The 26,049-nt window shown below is 37.3% G+C and overlaps 1 protein-coding gene across 2 annotated transcripts in view; it reads left to right on the top strand.

The window, feature by feature from the left end:
* FAP (fibroblast activation protein alpha) overlaps positions 1–20,503 on the top strand; it is a 73,833-nt gene extending 53,330 nt beyond the window's left edge. For both annotated transcript variants that reach the window (XM_067026182.1, XM_067026183.1), the window contains 9 exons: positions 2,302–2,400; positions 2,884–2,953; positions 3,694–3,888; positions 9,361–9,415; positions 16,555–16,654; positions 17,720–17,784; positions 18,286–18,358; positions 18,621–18,694; positions 20,104–20,503. In XM_067026182.1, the coding sequence (XP_066882283.1) occupies positions 2,302–2,400; positions 2,884–2,953; positions 3,694–3,888; positions 9,361–9,415; positions 16,555–16,654; positions 17,720–17,784; positions 18,286–18,358; positions 18,621–18,694; positions 20,104–20,205 (833 nt within the window). In that variant the 3' untranslated portion in view covers positions 20,206–20,503. The remainder of the gene's footprint in view (positions 1–2,301; positions 2,401–2,883; positions 2,954–3,693; positions 3,889–9,360; positions 9,416–16,554; positions 16,655–17,719; positions 17,785–18,285; positions 18,359–18,620; positions 18,695–20,103) is intronic.
* The last annotated feature ends 5,546 nt before the right edge of the window (positions 20,504–26,049 follow it).

Below are 26,049 nucleotides of genomic sequence, written 5' to 3'. Positions count from 1 at the left end.
ACATGGAGGGCCCAGCTGAGGCTTAGTTGCTTCGGGCAGAGCAGATCTTCATTAAAATTCCTAACTGATTGAATAACCTTATTTATCAGATTTTCTGCAGATTCTTCACATAATTTAATCAATGAACAATATGTCATAGTTAATATGATTTAAACAAAAATCTCATATATGATCCATCATTCTTACCACTTGATTTCATTGTAATGAAGAGTCTTCAAACATTTGGAGAGCACATACTACATATCATGCACTTGGTACTGAGCATGCTGAATGCTGAGTATACGATAATGAGTGAAAGAAGGTAAAAGGTACAATCTGGGCTGTAGCACTCCTTGTCACATTATACTTTGCTAATGCACAGCCACATAGAGAAGTCCAATTGCCACCCCTCCCTCTCCTCACAGCCCTATGAAGTTCTATTTTGCCTCCAAGGGGTGGGAAAATTGCACATTTACTATCCATAAAAATGCAACCCTGGACTGTAGAAGCTTTAATAAGATTTTCCATTCAACTTGTCATTTCAGTAAGTCATGAATCAGAAAATTTCAGTAGCTATGAACAGAATAGAAAAGGAATCAAGGTCAACCCAACCAGGCAACATCTGCGTGTTGTCTCTGACTTCCAGTATCTGTCTACAGAATGATAAACATGGTCTACATAAATAAATATTCCAGCCATTCTTTGTGCTTACTCCACATAGATTCCCTTTATCCTTGACAGTTCCACACTCAGAACCCACACAAGAAGGAAGAGCTGGCTGCATTGTGGTTATAATTGAGTATTCATTTTATTTTCTTTTTTAATTTTAACTTTTTAAATTGAATTATAGTTAATTTACAATGTTGTGTTAGTTTCAGGTGTACAGCATAGTGACTCAGTTTTATATATATATATACATATATATACATATTCTTTTTCAGATTCTTTTCCATTATAGGTTATTATAATATATTGAATATAATTCTCTGTGCTATACAGTAGGGTCCTTGTTGTTTATCTATTTTATATATAGTTGTGTGTATATGTTAATCCCAAACTCCTAATTTATCCTTCTCCCCACCCCCTGCTATCCCTTTTTCTAGTTTTAACTTTTAAGTTGCCACAAGTATCTCTTTCCTGATGGATTGTCCAAAGTTAAAATGAAATGTATTATGTATCTTATACAACTCATACCAAAACATCTATACTTGTTCTAACATTAAATATAACACTTTGGAGCAAAATGCCATGAGTATATGAAAACTGAGAGTTACAAGGGAAATGGTTTGGCAAACTTAGTGTAGTTACAAGTACTCCCCCCAGCTCCCCATCTTCAAGGACCACTTTTTTAAAAAGGCACAAAAACAAGGAGACCATGGGACTGGCATATCTCAGAAGTCATCCAGACCCTCTTTTAAAAAATAAAGCCACAAACTCCACTTATTATACAAAAATCTAACTTCTCTCTAGACGATACCTAATATCTATCCAGGTCAAAACAAAGCTTACAAAAAGTCCTCTACTGCTAGAGTCCTCTACCCATTCGAATGCATCACTGATCTACAGCATCAGGAGATCAATATATTTGTTCAGTTACAAAAATTAAAGTGTGAAACATAACTAAGCTCAAAGATAAACAGCAGTTTTTTAGGAGCTCTTTTAAGGTGAAAGACAGAAATCATAGTGTGTATATACTGTTGTTCTTTTAAGATATATAACTACCTTGAAAGAAAGTATTCGAAGGAATACTTTCGAAGGATTCACAGTAATTCAATTACAAAAAGAAAAGAAAAGGAAGAATACCCTATATTAAGCAAGTACGGCAGGAAAAGTTTAAGAAAGAAATAGATATAAAAAAATCACAGGATTAATATTTGACCTTACACATTGAAGATTTTAAAACAAACTTTGTAACTATAATACATATTTAATTATTTTTAATTTGAGGTTTCAGCAATATAGATTTTGCTTCTACCACTTTTTCAGTAAAAATAAGTTTTTTAAAATGTCACCTACTCAGGTCATGGCTTCATATTGTAAAGAAAAAGTTAGAAACAGAAAAATGTGGCTGAATAAAGATTGTTACTTCTGTGATTCTGCTCAAAATGTATTTTGATGCCATCAGGGTCCGTTTAAGAGACAATGACTGATGTCCTTCATAAGCTCATCCCTCCTTTAAAGGCTGGATTAAAAATATCCTTGTCAATATGAAACTCCTTAAGCAATCCTATATAGTTTCATCCATAGTAAAGCCAAAGACATTTTAAGAAAGAATTTTCCCATGGAATTTCTATTAATTAAAAATGAACATTTTTTTTAAAGAAATTAAAATCCTGGAAGAAAACAAGGAATTGGAGAAGGCTTTGAAAAATATCCAGCTGCCTAAAGAGGAAATTAAGAAACTGGAAGTGGATGATATTAGTAAGATCTTTTAAAAATTTCTCATGAATAGATATGAAGCTGAACACTTATCAACTTGTGCTTTTTTAAAACAAAATTGTAGGGTAAATATTATAATCCAATCTCTACAATATTACAGGATCTTAATTTTAAAAATCTTACTGTCACATTAAATTTTTATGAAATATCAATATCTTTCATAATGTTTGTGAATAGGTTGATCTTATACTTTTCTATAGCTCCATTTCAATACTGATACTATTAAAAGGAGTTTATCTAATTTTAATTTTAAAATGTGTGCTTCTAGAAAAATAATAGTTCAACATTTCTAGCAATTTGTAAATTGGACAAAAATATGTAATATAAATCAAGTAAAACATAGTCTTTGTTCTTAACAATTTACTAGTTATAAATTGATTGTATGTTATATATTGTTATGAAAGAAAACAAATAATGCTATGAGTATAGTCAAATGAAGATTTTTCTCTGTTTTTGTTTTTCAAGCTTTATGGTACAAGATGATTCTTCCTCCTCAGTTTGACAGATCAAAGAAGTATCCCTTGCTAATTCAAGTGTATGTAATATTTTCTTTAGTTTAAAAACTATTTACTGAAAATATGTTGGATTAAATACACATTTGTGAGATAGAATGAACCATTCTCCTCTGTAACAGTTCCTATTGATGCTGTTTTTATATATCCCCCAACTAATCAGAGTAAATAAAATATGGCTATTTAAAATAGCCTGAGAAAGTTTTGAGATTTTTTAGATGGACTTGCTTGCATTTACTGTTTTGAATTTCCTTTGTATGGCAAATTGCCTAATGTGTCAGAATACCTTTGAGATAGAGAAATTGCAGCCAAAAAATATTGTAAATCATCTTAACATCTTATGTAATTGAGTTAGAAATGAAATAAGGGAATGGAATACATTTTGTGGAATCACACCCAAAATCAGTGCTGACCTACACACAATTTGCTTAAAACACCATGCATTTTTTTTAGTATATCTTATGCCTGCTTTTAGCAAGTGGCAGGTGGCAGAAATGACGAAAAACCCACACATATTCCTTGAAATGCCAACCCTAGATGTATCCGTTTTGGGGAATAGGAGAGGCTGTGTCCCAAAACAACTTCCTTGTAGCAAACCTCTGGGAAAAGCCTGGTCCTCTCTTGATTTTGAGCCAGTTCTAATGCCACTGTTATTGAAATTTTATCATACAAATGTACTGGGAAATACTAAAGGCAATTCTTGGCCATGATGGGAAGTTGAGTTTCACAAAAGAATCAGAGATTCTTTTTCTTTTTTCTTTAGGTATGGTGGTCCCTGCAGTCAGAGTGTAAGGTCTGTATTCGCTATTAGTTGGATATCTTATCTTGCAAGTAAGGAAGGGATAGTCATTGCCTTGGTGGATGGCCGAGGAACAGCTTTCCAAGGTGACAAACTTCTGTATGCAGTGTATCGAAAGCTGGGTGTTTATGAAGTTGAGGACCAGATCACAGCTGTCAGGTGAGCACCTTCTCATTCAAACAGAAACCGATGTCAGCAAAAGTCATGCAGTCATTCTCAGGTTTCCCCATCCTTAATGTCTTAAATAGTTTTGGTCTACTTTCCTAAATTCATCTAAAGCTATCATTAACCTTAAAGTGATATTTTTTACCCAATATAAGAAAAAATTATTCACGGAAGAGAGAAGAAAAATGATTTATGGTGAAAGATGATAAATACTCTCTTTCCGTGTTTCAGTCATTCTAACAGACTTTCATTACCATGGCTCACAATTAGCAGAAATCTTTGTGTAACTCTAGGGATGGTCTGTAGGAAACCAGACATCTGAATTTGCTCAAGCCTTGTGGATTCTACCTCATAAATTTAGAAATGGCTCAAGATTTCATCAGCACTATATACTTATAGATATTAGCATTCTTTTGTAATTAAACTATCTATTTTAGCAAGAATGTGTTTTCCTATTTTCATTTGACAAAAAATTTCTTTTACATGATAGAAATTTACCAAAACATTTAAGAGAAAGACAGATTTATAATCTGAGTTCTTCTTCCCAACTACCTTCTCAACCACAATTTATGGCTCAATCATTTCTTCCTGAAACAAAAAGAATAGAGTCACCAAAATTGTTCCTAATTTGGAAACACTGTGCAGGATTCTTCTGGATATTTCTGTATAGTTGTTGGGTTTCTGTTATTATGATGTGAGTAGGTGAAGTTGGAGAATACTAGTTTGTAAATGTAAAAGCTAACACAGGCTGACTGTACTCTTAGTCATGGATATATGTGCATGAGTGATGTCTAAAGGTCAAACACTGTTTCACAGCAAAAAGCAATTTAGAAACTTAATTAGTATGTTTCTTTTATCATCTTAATATCATTAGCAGTTATTGATTTCAATGAAGCACACACAACACAGATTATATTTAACAACTAGGAGCCAGGCCCAGACAACACTTTTCTGTATTTTTTTGTCTCTAATCAAAGCAGAAGAATTTAGACTCACAAGTAATTATTTTTTTACAATAGAAAAGTAATCATAACCCATATGCTTTCAAATTTTTCTTTCATTCTGTGAACAGTAATATACACAAACTTACACCTAAAACATTCAATTAAAAACAAAGTCTATTTGAATAAAATCTGAAAAATTGATAAATAAATTATTAAAAAACACTATACAATCTGTAGGCATCATTCACACCTAACTTCTAGGAGGCTCTGTCTTTCTTACTGATCCAGATTTTTGGCCTTTCCACTATTTTAACTTTTTTGAGGGAGTCTTCAGCCTGATGGAGAGTCATAGAAAAGATAGCTCAAAGAAAAACTCTGAGATTCAATCGTTCATGTAAAGACTGTGGTACGCCTTAAGAATATTAACACAATTGTCAGCATTATAGACTTAATTCTTTACGGTATTGTTTTTGGCATTGTGGGTCGGGTCACATTTATTTGTATTTAAACCATGCAATAAACACCAAGGACATGTAATCCTGGGACAACATCAAAAGACAGAGATGTAAATTATGGTTTGTAATTCAACTTTCCAAAGTTGGTAGAGCTAAAAAGTGGTTTATTTTGGCACTGGTTAAAAAGCAATCATCTTTAACATCATACATCGTTATACATCATTATATTTTTGTGCATTTATTTACCACCAAAAATGCAGCATTCAAATTTAAGAGGAATACCTCAAGAAACAGAACAGATAGAACTGATAGCTTCTTAATGTTTTTCCTTGGATGAAATGAAAATTTAAACATGAAACCCATGTATAGACCTTAACAAAAATTGTTATTTCTGGTGTCCAACATATAAGACACGAAGCCACAAATTCTATTGATTTTCACAATAATATAAATGTCTTTGGCATTTAGAATTGAAAGGAAGATGGACCAGAGGCAGCAATTGGCTACGTTTACCTTCTCTGAGCCATTTTTAGGATGGAACCTGCAGAATGTCTTTCTACTATAGATCAGGCATATGTTCACTCATTGACTCAGCCATTCAAGAATAAATGAAATATTAGTATATGCTATTACAATACTCTGTATAAAATTGTGCAATTTACAATCTCAACATTCAGTGCACTTACAGTTTTTGAAGAGTGAATAAACCACATGCACTCAAGGGAACATGGCTGTTAGATGGAACTTTTTGTATTCACCTTAGTGAACAAGGGCAGCTGTATGGCAAAGCACATATACAGCAGTGGAGATGCCAGTTGGGACTGGCCTTGGCTTTGCTTGAAACCATTATTCTGCAAAAGGGAAAGGGAAGCCTTGAAACCCTATGCTTTGAGAAAACAAAAGCTAAAAGAATAGACTTATAGTGATAATTCTAGAAATAATTCAATCACATATCTTCCTGAGAAGTGTTTTAGGAATCAGACACTGAATGTCTGACTTGAGGAATTGGGATTGTAATTCCTCTATGGTAGTCCTCAATTACCTCCCCTCAAAGAATGAAATATTTCCCTGGAATCTCTTATGGAATGCAATCTGGCTAAATTTTTTATATACCAAAAAAATCATAAGTACATATTTGGAAACAACAGTAAACACTAGTCAGGTTCAAGAAACAGATTCAAGCAAAACAAAGCAGGAAAAAAAGAGAGGCCCTACAACCGCACAAATTTTGACTATACATAAGAGAAAGCCCCAAAGGATATGCTTGTGAGGTCAAAGCTTAAGTAAAACTGAGACCTGCTTTCTTCAGGCTCCTCTGCAAGTGGTTCATATGTGAGACCCTTAAAATTTCAGTTATAGGATCAAATCTGCTCATTTGGGGTAGGTTTGGCATTTCTGACATTCCCACAATTTTGAAATTTTATATAACTTCAGGGTTAGCAGTAAAGAAGGATTATATGAGAAAAAAATATATCATACTGTTATACATGGTATCAATAAGAACATTTCCAAAATAGAATAATAGTAATTGATTACTAAGGTTTTGAACTAACCTTAGATTTAGGGCATTTTTATGAGAGAAAAGTTGTAAAGTCCAGTCCAGCCTCCAAAATTAGAAAAAATGCTTTTTCACTTGCTATTAACATTTTGTTGATTTAACCACGTTGTCAACAGTATCTCTGATAACCCTCCTGGAAGCTCTTCAGAATTTGGAGGTAAATTTTATAGAGGCTGTTGGTCTCAGATTATCGAGCTAACCTTTAACCTAGTCCTTCCACAGTAAGTGTTAATGTTTCATTTCCATGTTAACCATTGCACTATCATTTCCTGTAAATGTCATCCTTTCGGAATAAACCTAGGAAGGGAGCTGTTAAGAATTTCCTGTTCCCATGTATCACCTGTTATTTGCTTTTACCCCAGATGCAAGGCAATATGATTGCTAGCTTCTGGGAGATCATAAAATCACCATTGATTTTATGGCTCAGAACTGGCTTCAGGCACTAGCGGCAAGATTATTTTTTTTGACAAAGAAAGTGAACCTTCTTTTCTTTCACTTGGCTTTTGAGTTTGTGGGAGAATTGCCGAAATGCCACAGTTTGCTGCCCGTTTTCTCTAGTTTACTGTGACCAAGCAGCAGCACAGGTAGCAACTCTCCGTTTGCTACTGCGTTTCTCCCCTGTACACTCCTCAGTGTCCCTCAGAATCAGTGTCGAGTAAGCTGTGACTGACGGGGCTTTCTTCCCATCTGTCTGTGCCGGGCATCTGCCCAACTCCTCTATGCATCAGAAACATGCATTTTGAATCCATGCAACGAGCAAAATGGTTGCTGTGAAATCCCTTTAAGAAATTCCATTATTTAACTAATGCAAATCACTCGGTCCTTGTTCCAGAGAAGAATGAGGAAGGGCATTAACGTCACTTAAGGCAACCCCAAAAAATAGTATTTTCGGGGGTCATGTGTGTCACCTTTGTCTCTTCCCCTCTTTTCCTTCACCGTCCCATCCAGGCCTCTATAACGGCTCAACGACTTTGCTTTTTTCTTCCACTGCTTCTGCTTCTCTAAGAGTTTCTTGAGTTTTTATTAAAACGTTCCCCAAATAAATCACAATTGCTCTAGAACACCAACCATCAAGGAAGCATGGAATAAATTAGCCTAAAACACTCCCTTTTTGTACCAATGATGTAGTTAGATTTCTGAGGGCTTCCCAGGACTTTTTGAAGGTTGTCCTTCAGCATGGTCCATTTCTCCTAAGGATAGATTTATTTTCAAACTCATTTTTAAATGGAGGCTTTTCTGTGAGAGAAATTGAATGAATAATGTTCATATCCTGAAAAATGCATACAATTGTTCAAACCATGATGAACTGAGGGTACCTGAGTGTGAAATGGGAGAGGGATGGATATTTTTCCATGGATGGATGTGACCAAAAATGAGACAGTGATTATAATGCATGTCAACCTAAATAAAAGGCTAAAACAAGGCAAGCTCAAAATTGTCAAAAAATGAGTTTATTCAGGAATAGCAGAGGAATTGAAATTCTGGACTCACAAACTGTAGCAAGCTATAGGCCCATCCATTGAGGGTTTGGGGAAGGCTGTATTTATAGGGAGGGAATGAAAGAGGGGAGAGTTCAGTGGGAGTCTATTAAAATCGAAACAAACAGAGACCAGCTTTGACTACTCCCTGGGCAGACAAAACCAATCCCATCCTACAGATAAAGATCAATTCAGCATATTTTGAGAAACCAACCCAACTTGGGTCATTTCTTGTTCACGCCTCTGGAAACCATAAGCAAAACTTCCCAAGGTTGATATGAGGCAACCCCTGACCAACTCCCTATCATTTAAGAAAATTTCAATATGACCAGCTTTATGGAAATCAGGCGTATATGGAAATCAGTCTCTCAGTCCTGAGGGCACATGTGTGCAATTTTTCATTTATATTCTTCAGTCCCACTTTAGGTTGAAATTCTTTTAATCATAAGCAAACAAAATCATAAGAAATTAATAAATTTTAAAACAGCAATAATGAAACCCTTTTTTCCAAAAGTTGGAGATTTGGAAATTTGGTCCTAGTCATGGTGCTATTACTTCTGGTGTTACTATGAGCCAGTCTCTGTTTCTTTTTTCTTTACAATATCTTAAGTGCATTTAATAGTAAACTCAAAAACATGTGTCTGTAGTGTTAGAACCTGAGTTAACCATTTGCTTGTTCACTGCATTAAAAAACATTTTCCCCTTTCAGTCTATTCTCATTTGCTGAATATGAGCCTGTCTCTTAACCTGAGTCCCAAGTAACTCACCAGCACAGTTAGGGTAGGAGGCCTTACAGACCTGAAAGTATTACTCAGTAGATGTACCATAGAGTCTAAAGGATCCTTTTATCCCTTGCAGTAAGCATGATAATATTCTTTTAACTATTTGTAAATGCAGCCTTATTATGCAAGTGTTTAAACAAAGAAAATGTAGCGTTTCTATTAAATCTTTGGATTAAATATGCTTGTGTAATGAAGTAAATGTCATGTGTACGCACTTAAAATTCTAAAAATTTGTTTCTTTTACTTTAGAAAATTCATAGAAATGGGTTTCATTGATGAAAAAAGAATAGCCATATGGGGCTGGGTGAGTTGTTTTGTATGTTTTATGCCTGTTATTTGGTTCATCATTTTCTATAGTGTTCGCTTATAAGGTTTCTCATGAAATGTTAATGTTGCAACATAATTTAATCTGTCAGTGGAAACAGTCAATTTGGATAATCTGGGTTTCAAAGTGGTGGCTTTAAGTGTTTGTTCCTTTTTTTCAATCATTTAGTTTCTTCCCTGTATAGCAAATTAACTCATAATTGACACATTTTCACTTAATTTCTGGTATTAGAGTATACTGAACTGAACCATATTCATCAGAACTTTAATTTCCTTTGTTATTTTAGGGTTAATATATTTCTTTTCTTTTATATGTCATCATTTCATTTTCATGAAAAGCTAAGATAAAGTTTGAAATTATAGAAACTTTCAGAATATAAATTTCCTAGGACCTAGCCTATCCTAGTTATATCTTGGCTGTTTTGATTCTTTTTTTTTTTTTTTTTTTTTCAATCAAATTCTTTTACCAGACCTAATGTTAATTTGTGTTAACTAGAGAGAAATAATTATTTATTACTAGTTATAGATCATGGAGATAATTTCCCACGTTTGAAGAGCTACACAGATTTTTTAAACACACATTAAAAGGAAGTGGCAACATTTATCAGTCACGGGCTATGAAGTCACTGGAAAGTTTAGAGAAATATGGGAAAGAGTTTAGATTTGCCCATTATAAATTATGATAATTACCCTTCAAAGAAGATTTCCTGTTTCACTTTTTGGTCTGAATTTGTACATTTGCAAGTCAATTTGCAGCCATTTGTGCTTGGGTTGTTTTTCTTGGCTGTTTTCTCTGAGCGCGGCCTGCACAAGATGGAGGGAATGAAACCCAATATTGAAGGGAATCTGCAGGATTCCACTCATCTCTCAGCTCAGTGACCAGATGAAGAGCTGTTATGAATTTGTGGAAAGTTGTTACTTCAAGCCATTTGGTCCTTCTTAAAACTATCAAATGTTAAGTATCTAAACAGAATGGAATTCAAATGGGTGGAAATAAATGAAATATTTTTATAGTGAAAGATTTCAGATAAGACCTTTCTTACCATCCATTTTTATGAAATTTCCTAAAGTAAATCCTTGAAAGATTCACATTTCGAACTGAACACTTACATATAATATTAACATTTCTCTTAGAGTTTCACTTTGCTTTTACTTCAGTCTTTGAAATAACCGAAAGCCACCTTTTAACTTCACTTCTAGAACATTCTAGGTATTAGTGGTTTGGTAGAGAACCATGTGTGGGGGATGATTTAAGAAACCCACTCATCACATGAAGGAGAGTGAGCTTTATCCAGGGCTCTGTGACATGTTTCTCTTCTTATTTTTCTATGTTTCTGTGATCATTACACTCCATTCCTTAAATGTCAGTGTTTTTCTGGGTCTGGTCTTGATTCTTGTTGTTCTTCACTTCCTTGGGGAAACCCACGTGGTTTCAAAGATGATGATGACTGCCAAATGCCTGCCACCAGCCCCCTCCTCTCTCTTCTGAGCTCCACATTTCAAATGGCTACTGATCATATTTCCCAAATGTCTTACAGAGGCCTCAAGCTTAACTTGCCCAAGTTAAACGTATTATAGTCTACTTTAAAACAAGTCTTCATCTTTAATAAGGACCTCACCACACATCTAGTCACCCCAATTAGTAAGTTCAGAGCTATTTTCAGCTTCCCCTGCTTCCTGACTCCAATACTCTGTTGATTAGTAAATTCCATCAATTCTGCCTTCAAACGTTTGAGTCTATTCTCATCATCCCCGCTGACATTGCTTTAGTTCAAGTTTCTTTACATGTAATCTAAATCAGAGCTTCTCAAACTTTAGCTTGCATAAGCATCACCCGGAGAACGTGTTAAAACAGTTTCCAGGCAACCCCCCCATCGATCAATACTCCAGGGTGGAGTCTGAGGGTCCACGTACATGGACCATAGGTTGGGTGGTACAGGTTTAACTATTCCAGTTGCTTCTTAACTAGCCTCCTTGCTTTGGTCTCACAAACTCCGATGTTGCTAACGAAGTTATTGTTCCAAAACACAATTCTTACCAGGTTGCCTTTTTGCTTACATATTTTCCAGGGCTGCATGTTGACCTCAGCCTAGTGCCCAAACACATATCCTTGCATGAAAGACCCTTGGCAATCTGGTTGCAACCTACTTTTCCAGTCTCTCTCCCTCCACTTCTCCCCACACTTTATGAATAATTTGTTTTATATCTGTGCTTCCTTTTTCCCATGTGTTGATCAGTCCTGTTCCTTACACCTGCAATGCCCATCCACTTCTCCCATTCCCCATGTCTTCCTCTCTCCAAAACACAAAATTCCTACTTGTTCTTTAAGATCCAACTCAGATATGACTTTTTGTGCTCCAATAGCTCTTTATACTACTTTTATAGGAACTGCCATGCTTTATCTTGTTTGTGCATTGTTTGCTCTCACAAGAATCAAGGAATGGACTTTGTCTTTCTTCAACTTTGTTTCTCAAGTGTTTAGTGCAATATTGGCCATCTCACATATCTATGATGCTGTTTAAACTGAATTTAATCCTGTAAGTCAATGTTCCCCCAAATGTGTCATGTTAGTATCAGGAAATTTGGCGAAAATGTTCTCTGGTCTAATAATTTGGTAAACTATGAAGTCTATATAATAGTGTATATAGCCCCTATAGTAAAGAATCCTGTTAAATTTTGTTTAATACAGTATTACCAAAATGTATTTGATTCCATGGGTACCTCTTTTAGTAGTTCTTGAAGTCAATAGGGAGTGGAATTGAAGCCTTAGAAAGATACTCTTGGCTGCAGAAGGAAAAGCAGCCTGATGTTGGGGGAGAGAGTGGTCCAAAGGGCTAAGAGAGCAGTAATACTGGCAACAAATACCAAGGGCCTGAATTTAGGCAGTGAAGAAGGGGGCAGGAATAGGTCATAACTCTTAGTGTTGTTTTATAGTATAATAAGCAGAGACCTATGAGAAATTGGAGAAGGGAAAGAGAAAGACGTTGAGAATGACAATTGGGTTTGTTTAGCTATCACTGTGTTCCATAAGTACCTGTTTCTACTAAGTATTAGATACCTTAGTGGTCTGAGAAATATTCTAAAGCTAGCCACGCAATTTTTTTCTTTGGTCAATTGGTCAATAAGTTGCAAATCTTACATTTCCCTCCATTATCCAGATTAAGAAGGGGAAAGAAGGCATTTTTATCTTTTTATCTTACACTTTCATTTTTCTAGCACACAAATTAAAGTCCAGTAGCCTGTTTTTTAGCTTCCTCTTAGACATCCACTATGCACACAGGACTATGCCTAGGAAGTGTCTGTTATGACAGTGGTTCTGACCTGGGCAATTTTGCCCCTTAGGGGACATTTGGCAATGTCTGGAGACCTAGTTGGTTGTCAGAACTAGGGGAGTGCTACTAGCATCTAGTGGGTAGAGGCCAGAGATGCTGTTAAATATCCCACAATGCACAGGGCTGCACCCAACAAAAAAGAATTATCCAAACCCCAAAATCAATAGTGCTGAGGTTAAACAACCCTAATTTATATGAAGGAAAATTGAAGCAATTATTCTGACAATTGAAGAGCAGCAGGGGTTTTGCCTAAATTATTAGAATAACAACCTCATTTATGGGCTTTGCTTTGTTAATATAGACCTAGCCAGGTGGTGTTGAATACGCATTAGTTCGTGATTTAATCTTAGCTCCCTTCTCTTCCAGTGACTAATTATAAGCAATTTGAATTGCTATGTGCGATCAACGATGTAAAAGTAGGACAAATGCACCTCTAATGGAACTATATTAGACTCTGAACTTAAAAGTTCCCAAAGAGGTTGCCCTAATGTAGGGATATAGAGGAAGTGGCTTGTCGTCAGGCATCCTGAAGTTGAGTCCCATCTCCACCGCTTACTCTCAATTTATTCTGAGCCTCAGTTTCCTCATCACGAAATGCAACAATGATTTCCTCATCAAGTCAATGTGAGAGTTAGATGAGTTAATAGGAAAGTCATACATTAAACAAATATTTATTGTATTCCCACTGTGTTTCAGATTGTATTGTCAGTGCTAGGGAGACATTCATTAACCAGACAGACAAAAATCTCTACCTTTATTGAGTTGGGAATGGTTGGGGAGAAAGGCAATAAGCAAGATAAATAAGTAACATATACAGGATGTTAAATGATGATCAGTGCAATGGAGAAAAGCAAAACCAAGCAAGAAAGGAGCAAGGAGCATCATACAGGATTGGTGCAATTTTAGATTAGAAGGACAGGTGAGACTTTTTTTGTTTGTTTAGTTAAGACTTCAAATGGGAGGGAGTGGACCATGTCAATTTCTGGGGATAGAGAATTCCAGGCAGAGGGTGGCAGCATTTGTAGAAGTCCTGGGGCTAGATCACGCTTGGAGAGTTCAAAGAACATCAAGAGAGCCAGTGAGCAAGGGGAGGTGGGAGCCGGGGGAGAAAGGACACAGAGCCTGTGGGACCACAAAGACTGTTGCAATGACCTTGGCCATACAAACATTAGCTAGTTATTATTATTGTCTGTAGGTGAAATGTTCCAATCTGCATTATAGCTCCCATCGGAGTACTATTCCATAAATCCCTCAAAATTCTGTGCCCTTCTAAGAATGTTTTTAAAGATATCCTTCATTTAAACAAAATGGCAAGGCATCTAAGTGCAAAGGACAAAATTCTAGAATTCTCATGGCCAATCTGCTCCGTGGGTTCTTTTCTTTCTGCAGCCACCCACTCTGCCTTGGAGCCCCACCCATGGGAGAGCAGAAAAAAGTCAGCTCGGGTGGTTTTTTTCTCTTTATTTCTACAATAGAAACAGCTTTTCTGAGCTGCCTGAGAATTTCAAGTACACCTTCTTTTATTGTGTTGCTGCTACACTAGTTGGTTTTTACAAATTCCCAGAGGCAATTTGTATTCACGTTGAAAGCATGACAATTTTATGTACATACTGCCCTATTATCTAATCACTGAATAGATACAAATTAATATTTTTATAATTCCTAAGGTTTTGGACGGAAATGTTCAAAACCCTTTTTACTATATGCAAATGCTTTCATTTCGAATGTCACTCCATGCTATTTTCTGTTCTTGGGGCATAGGAGAGGAAGCAGAACCCAGTATTATAATTTGCAGTGATCACACTTTTCCAATAAAACCATAAACAGTAATCATATTTCTAAAGGACTCAGGCTTACTCTAATTTCATTTAAATCAAAAATTAAGAAGGAAGGGGCTTCCCTGGTTGCGCAGTGGTTGAGGGTCCGCCTGCCGATGCGGGCGACGTGGGTTCGTGCCCCGGTCCGGGAAGATCCCACATGCCGCAGAGCTGCTGGGCCTGTGAGCCATGGCCGCTGAGCCTGCGCGTCCGGAGCCTGTGCTCTGCAACAGGAGAGGCCACAGCAGTGAGAGGCCCGCGTACCGCAAAAAAAAAGAAAAAGAAAAAAAAAATTAAGAAGGAAGAAGAAATCTTTTGTTTCAGTAATAGTTGTTGCTAACCTGCTAATCAAAACAGATTATTTTTGTTTTAAGTGAAAGTTTGATCCTTATAGAGAATTTTCACTTATCAAAATGATTTTTAAACCCACATGTTCCTTCTATTTTAAAATATATTTTTCCTCTATTAAAACACATTTTAGTTCTCCTCCAAGTATAATGAAAGGAGGCCACGGTATAATTGGAGCTGCCACTTTTAGTCTGTGTTTTGTAGCCAAGGGTCCTTAATAAGATTCCCCAGAGTTGGAAACATAAGACTGTAAACTAGTTAGTTAGCATTCTTTCTCTAACAATTGAATTCATCAAGATGGTTTAGTTTATTCCCTCAGGCCATGTATTTCACGGATTAAGACTAGACCCAGGCCACTGACCTGCTGCCTGATTTCACCACGTCAGCCTCCTGTCTCTCCCTTGTTCTGTAGGGCTTTCACTCCCACTCTCTCTTTCACCCTCTCTCAAGACTGACTTTTCTGTAGCAAAGGATGATACCATCTCTCCTGATCTCTCCTGACCGGAGGGCAAATGATTCCCAGAAGTTTGTGGCAATAAAGTCCTAAAAGCAAGGCACACCCTTAGTTAGAGAGTCACACTGTCCTCTTTTGATTTGTAAGGACGTTCCTGTGTTGAGGCAAGAATAAGCACTGAGAGTCACTTCCTAATCTAGCACACACATTTGGGGTGGGGGGGTGGGGGGAGGAGGGTCCATGTCCCAGAACACTGCTTAATCCATGTTCCTAGAAGAAACATCTCTCTCCCAACAGGTTCATACAGACCAAATTTGCCTTCCAGGGAGAGATGAGCTTTACTGTGATGCTCTGTTCATTTCTTCATTTTTAGGAAAAGGTTCAAATTTCCAAGTGACACAGGCACACATCTCCTTCTGTTATGAGGGTCACATTTCTGAATCACCTACCAATTCCCTGGGGAAGAAAATTGATGAGTGCTAAACCTACTCCAGACTCTGCAATTTGTATCCCCTTTTGTATTACTTTATTTTTCCATTAAGTTGGGGAGGGGGGGCCTGTAAGATTTTTAAAGACACCAGTGGCTTTTCCTCCTTTGAGCTGCTATGCCAGAAATCCTCAAAACAGAATACGTAACACTACCTTATACACAAACTCTGGCCGTGTCTTAAACTACTCAAAAGGTTCTTGTGTCCTTCCCTTGTTGTTCTGTTATGAAAATAAATGAGTAAATATACAGATATAAGTGCTGCCTCACAGGAGTTTTTTGCACGTTGTGGGAAGTATCTTGCTTTTACTTTGGGGGAATGATCTTCCTTTTTGTGCATTTTTTAAAAGTAAAAATCCTGTTTTTGCCATAGCAAGGTCCTGGTTGGAAAAACATAGAGGGGGAGAAAAAGAATTTTGCAGAAAAATTGCAATTATAGTATCTCTTAAACTGCCCGTACCAAGTTCGGATCAGCACACCAAGTATTTGTAATTGACTAAGCTGAAATTGTTGTCATGTCTGGTGGAGTTTGCTACCAAGAGTGCAAGATAGACATTTAATCTACCCTATCCATATTCCCCAGCTCCCATCAGCACTTATTGTGAGTAGAATTGCTATACAAATACCTTAGAGAGTTTATGAGAGTCAATCTGGGACTGACTTGTAACAATGTCTCTATAGTCCTATGGAGGTTATGTTTCATCGCTGGCCCTTGCTTCAGGAAGTGGTCTTTTCAAATGTGGAATAGCAGTGGCTCCAGTCTCCAGCTGGGAATATTACGGTATGGAAACATTTCATAAATGTTGCTGCGAAAACATTTAACACATAATTACTCTATATTTAAGGTTGCTAGGAAAACAAATTATGCAGTAAAATTCACCCCAGCATCACTGGGAAAACTATATAATCTATAAATGAGGTTGTTTATATGATTCATTATAATCATGTTGCAATAATCACAGCAATTTTAGGACGAGGAAGGACTCTTCCAAATCCCAATGTAAGTTATTCTCTTCCAAAAACCATGTGCCCCCTGATGAACCAAATCTTTAAAATCAGAGTTAACTCTATGTTTTCACAGACACACAGGTGCAGCTGAATTAGCTTTTAAGTGCATCTTAGGGAAAGTCAGGACGAGACCAAGCAAATCACCGCCACGCCACAGTTTGCAGCTGCCTGTAACGTTGCTCTAGAAATCAAAGAAACAAAAATTTGTTCAAGAAGTACACCTTCTGTGTGTGCCTATTTTTATGATGAACATCAATGCAGGACGATTATTTGGAAATAACTCTAATAAATGCATGAAAATTAGCTTTCATCAGATCCTCTTCCCTGTGTTGTGGTGGAAATGAGACAATTGTGACTTGTAGGGACTCTCCATTCAGAGGAAAACGTGTGTGTGTGTGTGTGTGTGTGTGTGTGTTTTCGGGGAGGACTTGGGGGACGTAGTTCCATCCCAAATTAATTAAGACACCAGTAAATGTACTAGAGGTGGCTCCATTTTTGATTTCTTTTAAAATATAATGAGGTCATTCCTAGCTCAACATTCCCCCCACTGAAGAACTTTGGGTAGAAGTGAAAAAGCTTAAGAGCAGCCCTTTCTAACAGCTGCTCCTGTTTCCACAGTCTTCTCCTGCATTGCTTCTCCAGCCCTACTGAGGCAACTTGCAGAGCGAATGACTTGGGTGGAGCGTTACAGTGAAGGGAAGCAAGAACCTTCCTCGGCAGCTCCACCTGGGAAACTGAGCAGTTATCAAACTCGGGGTGGAGGGGGGGATCTGGTTGGTTAATGAAATGACACATATCACATGCAAACAGCATACTCAGATACTCATGTATTTTACAGCATCTATCTACACAGAGCGATTCATGGGCCTCCCAACAAAGGATGATAATCTCGAGCATTATAAAGTAAGCATTTTCTGCTTGATTTAGGTCATTAATTTATTTCAAATGTGCTAAATAATTGTAAAGCAGTCATTCAGAGTTTACAGTTTTGCTGGGTCCCCAAAGCAAGTATGATGGTCTTTTGTCAGCTGCAAAACACCTCACTAAAAAGGAATTGACTCCTTTTGGATTCTATTTTTTCTTTCCCCATCCTCCTTGCCTAACTTCCCTTTTCCTCATCCTCCTCCCCACCCCCTACTCCTACACAGCTTGAGCGGGCATCATTTATGCCTAAGGTCTCACTCATATGTAACATATGACACATAAACTTTCAGTTTTTCAAACTAAGAATCAGATGGAAGTAATGCAAATGATGATGAAAATGTGTTGCTCTGACTCTTAAATATTTATCAACCAAAGCAATACATAATTTCAGTATTGGTGCTAAGTCCATTGCACAATGATTTAGCTAGTTTTCTATTAGAACTTGCAGCAACTAAAATGTTAATTTTTCCCCTTTTCCAGAATTCAACTGTGATGGCAAGAGCAGAATATTTCAGAAATGTAGACTATCTTCTCATCCACGGAACAGCAGATGGTGAGGTTTAAGCAAGACTCTTACACATAAAAATACTGAGCCAGCATCACTTTGTTTAAGAAACATTAAGCATCCTCCTATGCCTGTGCTCAGGGTCAATACCTAAGAGTCAGGGACATTTCCATAAGCGAGTGTGATTACTCACTGCTGACAATGTCAACTGCATGACTAGATAATTGTTGGTGTTCATTTCCAGGCGGTACATTGTCACTCTATGCTTTCTGGTATTTAACAGCACTTTAACTCTCTCTCTTTGTTGCAGATAATGTGCACTTTCAAAACTCAGCACAGATTGCTAAAGCTCTGGTTAATGCACAAGTGGATTTCCAGGCAATGGTACATAATTTTGTTTTACTCATGTTCATGGCCTTAGACCCCTAAGCTAAAAGGAGGACTCTTCTTTTTTTTTTTTTTCTTTAACACTAAAACCTGACAAGGAGGCTGGAAGGTAGAGTAGACAGAATATTAGCAAATGACTCTTGGATTTTTCATGAACTCCCTGAAGGACACTAGGCAAACCATGTCACCTCTGCTGATCCCAGTGGAGTCATATATAAAATAAAGGCATCCACAAGATTAGAGGATCTTCTAGCTCAAACATCCAATAGTTCTGTGATCCTACGTATTAAGTGTAGCTATGTGCTTAGAGTCCCTGTAAAATCTGAGAGGCTCAAAGAAGCTAGAAGATTCTGTTTATTCAGTAAGAAGCAATCGCAGAATGTTATGAGACCTCAGAAGCTCCCTGAAATCATGTGGCTCCAGAGTTAGAGAATCCTTCCATCTCTGTGTTCTCAGTGCCTGGCATGTGACCGGCCCATCACAGAAGGTCATATTTTTTACTGAGTAAATGAAGAAATGAGCTAGCTGTGAAATCCAGTTGCATGAAGAATGGGAAATGGAAACAGAGAGGAAAATAAGGCAAAAGCCAAAGCAAGGCAGATGATCCCTGGTGGCTACTGTTCGCCCTCTTCAGGGAACATAAATTCTCCCTCACTTGCTTATGTTGCCCAAGCACCTAGAAAAGGAAACCCCCATCTTTTGGAAATCTGGTTTCTTAAAATAATTTAAAGAGGGTGCGGTGAGATTTTTCTGATCATTTTTATACCCCTTTCACCCATTTTTGAAATTGTGACTCCCAAAGTAAATTCAACTCATAAGTATGTAGCATTACATACTAGCCACCTTTATTCAGTGAAAACAATAAACTTACTGGCAACTCTCCAGCAATAAAGTTTAAATTTGTAATACCATCTTCCTGTTTTTTTTTTTTTTAATGATACTATTTTTAACTCCTGTGGAGGGTGTTTACAGTTACATGTATTGTGAATTTTCTGCAACAGATAGGAATTAGATTCATGGAATTTTTGAGCTAGGAGGAGCCTTAGAGGAAATCAAATCCAACCCCCTCATTTTTCAAATGAGGAAACCAAGCTCCAGAGAAGCAAAGTAACTGACCTAACACCCCAGCTCTGGAACCCAGGATGCTGGCCGCTGTGGAAGTTCAGCTACCGAGATCTCAAATAGAAGTTTGAAACATGAAACAGTAGTGAAGGTTAATAAAAAGGCTTTAAATCTTCCTGTTCTAAATGTTTACCTGTAACCTATTTTATTTATGCAAGTGTTCTTAGGTAGAATTCCAGCCATAATATTAGAAAAATTATCAGGTCCTGAGAGCACAAAAAGCCAAAGCTGGATGCATTGTGTGTCTGCAGGAATAAAATAGGTTTCTTCCCTTTGTGTTTCAGTGGTACTCAGACCAGAACCATGGCATATCCGGCCTGTCCACGAAGCACTTATACACCCACATGACCCACTTTCTAAAGCAATGTTTTTCTTTGTCAGAGTAAAAACGATGCAGATACAAGACTGTATCACAATCTGAACACTTCCTATAAATGCCTCAGACTGTTTGCTTGTTTTACTCTTTATGCTGTTAAATGTTTGTATAAACAAACAAACGAATGTTGTTCTGAAGGCTGACAGAAAATTCAGAGGACTCAGAAGTTCAACCTAAATATTGTTTACATTTTCTGGCACTCTGAAAGAAGAGAAAAGGAGGCCATACCTTTTGCTTTGGACACAGACAGTGTTTTATCACCTGTTCCTTTGAGGGAAAAAAGAATAAAGTCAGAAGTGAAAATGCTATGATTTTCTCTGTGTGCATTAATTTCAGGTTCCAGTTTCTATCAGAGAAGGAAATGCTTATGTTAGGCAAGTGCTCGAATAATATTAGGGTGGTCATGGAGGAGAAGAATCTAGAAGCAGTTTTGGATTTTTGTAATTAGAACTCCAAATGCTGGAACACACAGCTCAGAGTGTGCAAAAGCATTGTTCAGAAATCAGGTTGGCAATGCATTTTTTAGAGGCACCCTGACGTTTGCACTCTGTGCTGTCCCTCCAAGATATGTTTATTAAATTTCTCCCAGAAGATTTCTTCAACATTGCCAAAAGCATTTGATAAAGATAAAGTCAGAATTTTGGATCCAGGCTCCTTTTAAGAAATGCTTCAAATTTGGAAATGTTCCTATTTTGGATCCCTTTTTAGAATGAGTAATGGTTAACTGTTTTCTGATTGCTAAGCCACACCAAACTAAATAAAACAAAAAATTAGATAAAATGGACTTCAACAGCTGGAGGAGGAAAATGTTACATCTGTGAGATTATTCTGGGGTTTTATTTCTATGTTATAGGGTTTATTTTGGAAAAGGAAAAAAAAAAAAGAGCCATAATGCCAGCAATCCCAAAGGCAATGCTCTGTCAACAACTGTCCCCATCAATTAGAAACACAGGCAGTACGCCATCTCTGTGATGGCCACAGAATTAAAAAGAGCCACACCAGGTCACCAGAAGATGTCTTAAATGAATGCTGAAAGTATAATGAAGCCGCTGTTGAGAGGACTTTCCATTGACATGGTTCCCAGCATTCAACTGCCCTGGATGATTTTTCCCCATCCTTGGTTTGATTCTTTCCAGTGTCAGGTAGAAGACCCTCACATCTTCTGTCATTCTGTCATGTCAATATCATGTCATGTCAATCCAGGCATGGAAACTTACAGCAGGCAGGGACCTCAAAGGTCATATACCACAGACTCTTCTAGCATTTTCAGACCTTTCTCAGTCCAGCACTCTTTCTCCTATGACTTTTTGAAATCATGCTCCCATTCAGGCCACAGAGTCCCACCCACCTCACCTGTCAGGAAGGGTACTTGGTGGAGGTCAGGGAGCCCGGGCAACACCCTCACAGATTCAGGACTGGCCACAGTCCCTCCTCTGCACATCTATACAACTGCCGATGCCCTCAGGGTCAGAGGGCAGCTACTACTTTCCTCTTCTGTTCCACATGGAGCAGCCTGTGAAGCAAGCCCAAGAGATTTCTGCATAATTTTCTCCCCATTCGCTCTCTCCAGCTAGGAAGGGGAGACGAGCCAACAGTCCTTTTCTAACACTCTGTTAAGGGAGACGGCAGGGCAATTTTGTAATTATTATTTGTATAATAAGGAAGTCTTGTTATCCCAACTTATCTTCTGCCTTTGTGGAATATGCAAACATGGTGTTTAATATCAATGTGCAAGGAGTGGTCTCCAGCCTCAGGCCTTGGTTCCCACTGCCACAGAGGAAACTTCTACAAGACAGATCTAACTGCGTCATTTTCCCAAGTAGAAACCTCCAGGGATTCTCCATGGTCTGTAAAATAACATTGTAGATATTCTATGTAGAACATTTTCATCATCGCAGAAAGTGCTATTCGATGGTGCTATCCTAGAGGAATCTTCACAGACCATATCTTGGAACATAGCGTATGGTAGAAGCTCGCCAACCAGTGAATGATTGAACGATTCTGTCTTCATGGAAGACTCGGCTTTTCTACATCACAGCTGATGCAGCCTCCCCTGACCCCTCAGGCGCTCCTCAGGACTATCAGTGTGTGTTTATGTGCTTATTCATCCATTCAACAACCATTTATTGAGGCTGTCTGTATACCTGACAATGCTTTGAGGATATAGTGCAGAGCAAGGCAGCAACTAGAGTGGCAGGGTTGTTTTCTAATTTTTTTTTTTTAACATTCACATTTTGTACAGCTTTACTAGATTTTTCTTTTGGCTTGGAAAATAAGAGGTACATAAAGTACAAAGATTTTAGTAGAAAATACGAAACTAAAAGGGATGATTAAACGTCTTACCTTTTCCATTTGTAGGAAGTGAATTATAATAATAACTATCCTTTGCCACATTTTATTCTTTCATATGTGATTTGGGGAGGAGGTTGTCCCAACATCCTGATTCATGCTGCAGGGTAGAATCATCCTTCACATATCGCAAACTAGGGATTTTCATGCATTCATTCAACAAATGCAATTGCAAGCCACTGACTCAGGTACTATAGGTGACCCTCCCCCACAGAAGACATGTATGTTAAACAGTATGCATATCTGTGGGTAGAGCTTAAGGCTTGTAAAGATGAGATATGAATGTGAGTAACTACAATGCAAGTTCAAATGACATCAGTACTCTGGGGGTGAGATTCTAGTAGGTGTAAGAGGAAAACCATAAAAAATGATGCCATTTCAAAATAACCTCAAATTTCAACCCTGCAATGCTGGCCTTAGAGCTATTTTCAAAGGTTTCAAAATTCTAAATGATCATCAAATATTTGTCAGAGTGAATGAGAAAAAAGCAGCAAAAAAATGGGTATCTTGTTAAATTTAACACAAATGAGGGAATTTTGAGGTTTAAATTAAAAAAAAATCTTCTCCAACGTATAAAATGTATGATTTATTTCCTTCAAGAAACATTTTTTGAGAACCTATACTGTGCATGGGAGTATTCTGGGTAGTGCAGGGGTTACAAAGATGAATGTATGTGACAAGTTCTCCATTTCTAGACTGTTTCAGTAAAGGCAACTTAACGAATCTGATTTTCCCAACATTTGAGCATTTTTCAGAAACTGACAGATCTTTATGCAAATGTTGTTGCCAAGCTGTTTGTAATGGTGAAATTATACTTTGACAGTAACTCTTTAAAATATATTAAACCCAGCTAAGGTTTTTTTTGAAATGTTGCCAATTAAGTGACTTTAATGAGCTTCTTGATGGTAATGTAATTAAAATTCAGATGTTCTAATTGTAAAAAAAAATACAGTTCTGGGAAACAACAGTAAAATAAGCAAATGTGAAATGAAGTAGGGCTAATTTAAACGGTCATTATGTGGTCTTCTGAGAAGATTCCACCAAAACAACATTTTCAATTATCCTGTTTGTAAAGAAGAAAGAAGGCACCTAACAGATATTTTAACTGTATCCAGTAAAGTAGATATTTTGAGTTTATCTAATAAACCAGATTAAAAAATTCTGAACACAGTAAGTCATTCTCTGCTTGTGAAAGAACTGCTAAAAACACTTCCTTGGCTTTATGAACAGGTACCCTAGCAATCTGAAGTGAAATAATTTCTAATTCAGGGAGAAATGAGTGCCTGGACCTTACCAAGCTATTCATGGGGAAAAAGATCTGGCTCCTAGCAAAAGTCTCTACTGACCACCTGCTCAGATTATTGGCATGCAATACTAGCATGCTGGTCACAGACACTTCTTTTTGACACACAGGTATGTCGTTGGCAAGCTAGAGCAGTATGATTTCATTCTATTGGCCTCTAATTAATACCCCATTACTTACTGAACTCACTTTAAAAATGGCTTTGACAATACATGATTTAACAAATATTCATTGGTGCAGTGGTACAGTCTTTGCTCTGTGGTTATACAGAGTCCGTATCACATTCATAAGAGGGAGGGGTAATCAAGCCGAGGTCATGCTGCCATGGTTTGACAACTCAGGTTCCTACTTTCATAATTACTGGTCATTGACAAGCAAAGGCAGGAGCATCTTTGCTAGCCATGATTTATTGGGGGTAGGAATTTTTCTCATTGTTACAGAAAGTGAATTTTTGAAATAAATGTCTTAACGAATCATTTAAAAGGATATAAATGTTATTTATTTGTTAAAAAGCTACTATTCATTCACTCATGAATCAGCTTGTTATTGAAACATTCTTTCAGATATTCATGGACATAATAGAAAATTTTAGGTAGGTCATAAAATTTGCTTGTATCACACTGACACTTCGCTAAATTTCCAGCTGTAAGAGATGATGCTTTACATGTAGAGATGATGTCAGCACTTAAGAGAGAACTTCTCTAGCTTTAATGGTCACTGGATTTACTGTTGCTTCTTCCACAGGCAGAGACTTCCAACCACAATATCTAATTTTCTTTGCTTAATAGCACTTATAACCAACTTATAACTTGATAGCACTATAAAGCATGTTTATTTACATATGTGCTTGGTACTTATTTCTCCCACTCAAATATAAGCTCTCTATAAGGAGTGATTCTATCTGTCTTTTCACCTCTCTGCACCCAGGGCCTTGATAGACTTTGGAATAAGGTAGAAGGAGCTTGATAAACATTTGCTGAATGTATTCCCACATTTTGCCGATAGGAAGGCCTATGAAACTAGAATCCTTATGTGTGATCTCACAGTGGAAACAGATCTCACCCTTTCTGGAAATGAGTATGTAATAGAAACTTGCCTTTTCCCCTTCAAAGCGAAGAGAAAGAAAAATTCCCTGAGCAGCAGGTGATCCATAGTCAGGAGAATGGGGCTAGGGAGGGCATGAATCTTAGCCAGAGATCTAATAAGTTGGTCTTTGGGACTTCCCTGGTGGTGCAATGGTTAAGAATCCGCCTTCCAATGCAGGGCACACGGGTTCGAGCCCTGGTCAGGGAAGATCCCACATGCCGCGGAGCAGCTAAGCCTGTGTGCCATAAATACTGAGCCTGTGCTCTAGAGCCTGCGAGCCACAACTACTGAAGCCCGTATGCCTAGAGCCCGTGCTCCGCAACAAGAGAAGTCACCGCCATGAGAAGCCCACGCACCACAGCAAAGAGTAGCCCCCTCTCCCCGCAACTAGAGAAAGCCCGCACACAGCAATAAAGACCCAATGCAGCCAAAAATAAATAAATAAAGTTAATTTTGTAAAAAAAAGAAGTAATCTCTGAGAATGTACCTTAAAAAAAAAAAAAAGAAGTTGGTCTTTGGAACAAAAAATAATTTGGATTAGGAAATAGAAACCAGCCTACTGCACGGACCTACCCCTGATTCTCACTGCCCCTAGATGACTTTGCGGAGTGGGTAAGTTTAGCACAAAATGTTGAGACTGAAAAAGGTCAGATAAGTCTCTGGAATGCTATTGATTATTTTAGCATCTTTCATTTTTTTTAAGTATTTTTAAAAATATATTTCACTTAATTAATATATTTCAAGTTCTAGAGGTTTCTTTCACATTGTAAAATAAGGATACACATGCTTTACACTGTTTCTATCTCCTGATCAGATAGATCATAAGTTCAAACCCCGAACGTTTGATTGGTTGGTTCTTTTAAATTCAGATTGTAAACTTGGAGTTATCAAAAATAAGCCAGTGAAATATATCTTCCAAAAGTTGTACATTTAAGATCATATTTTTCTAGGTGACCATTCAAAATGGGTGAATTGAACTTTCCAGGATCCAACTGATACAGCTAAGTGTGGCCTTGTGTATCTTACAATTCAACAACACAATTAAAAAATGGGTAAAGAACATGAATAAACATTTTTCCAAAGAAGTTATACAAATGACCAACAAGCACATGAAAA

Source organism: Kogia breviceps, chromosome 2 (genome assembly GCF_026419965.1).
Source record: "Kogia breviceps isolate mKogBre1 chromosome 2, mKogBre1 haplotype 1, whole genome shotgun sequence".
Taxonomy (NCBI): Eukaryota; Metazoa; Chordata; class Mammalia; order Artiodactyla; family Physeteridae; genus Kogia; species Kogia breviceps.
The sequence above is the reverse complement of the archived record's forward strand: the minus strand, read 5'-3'. Positions and strand labels throughout refer to the sequence as shown.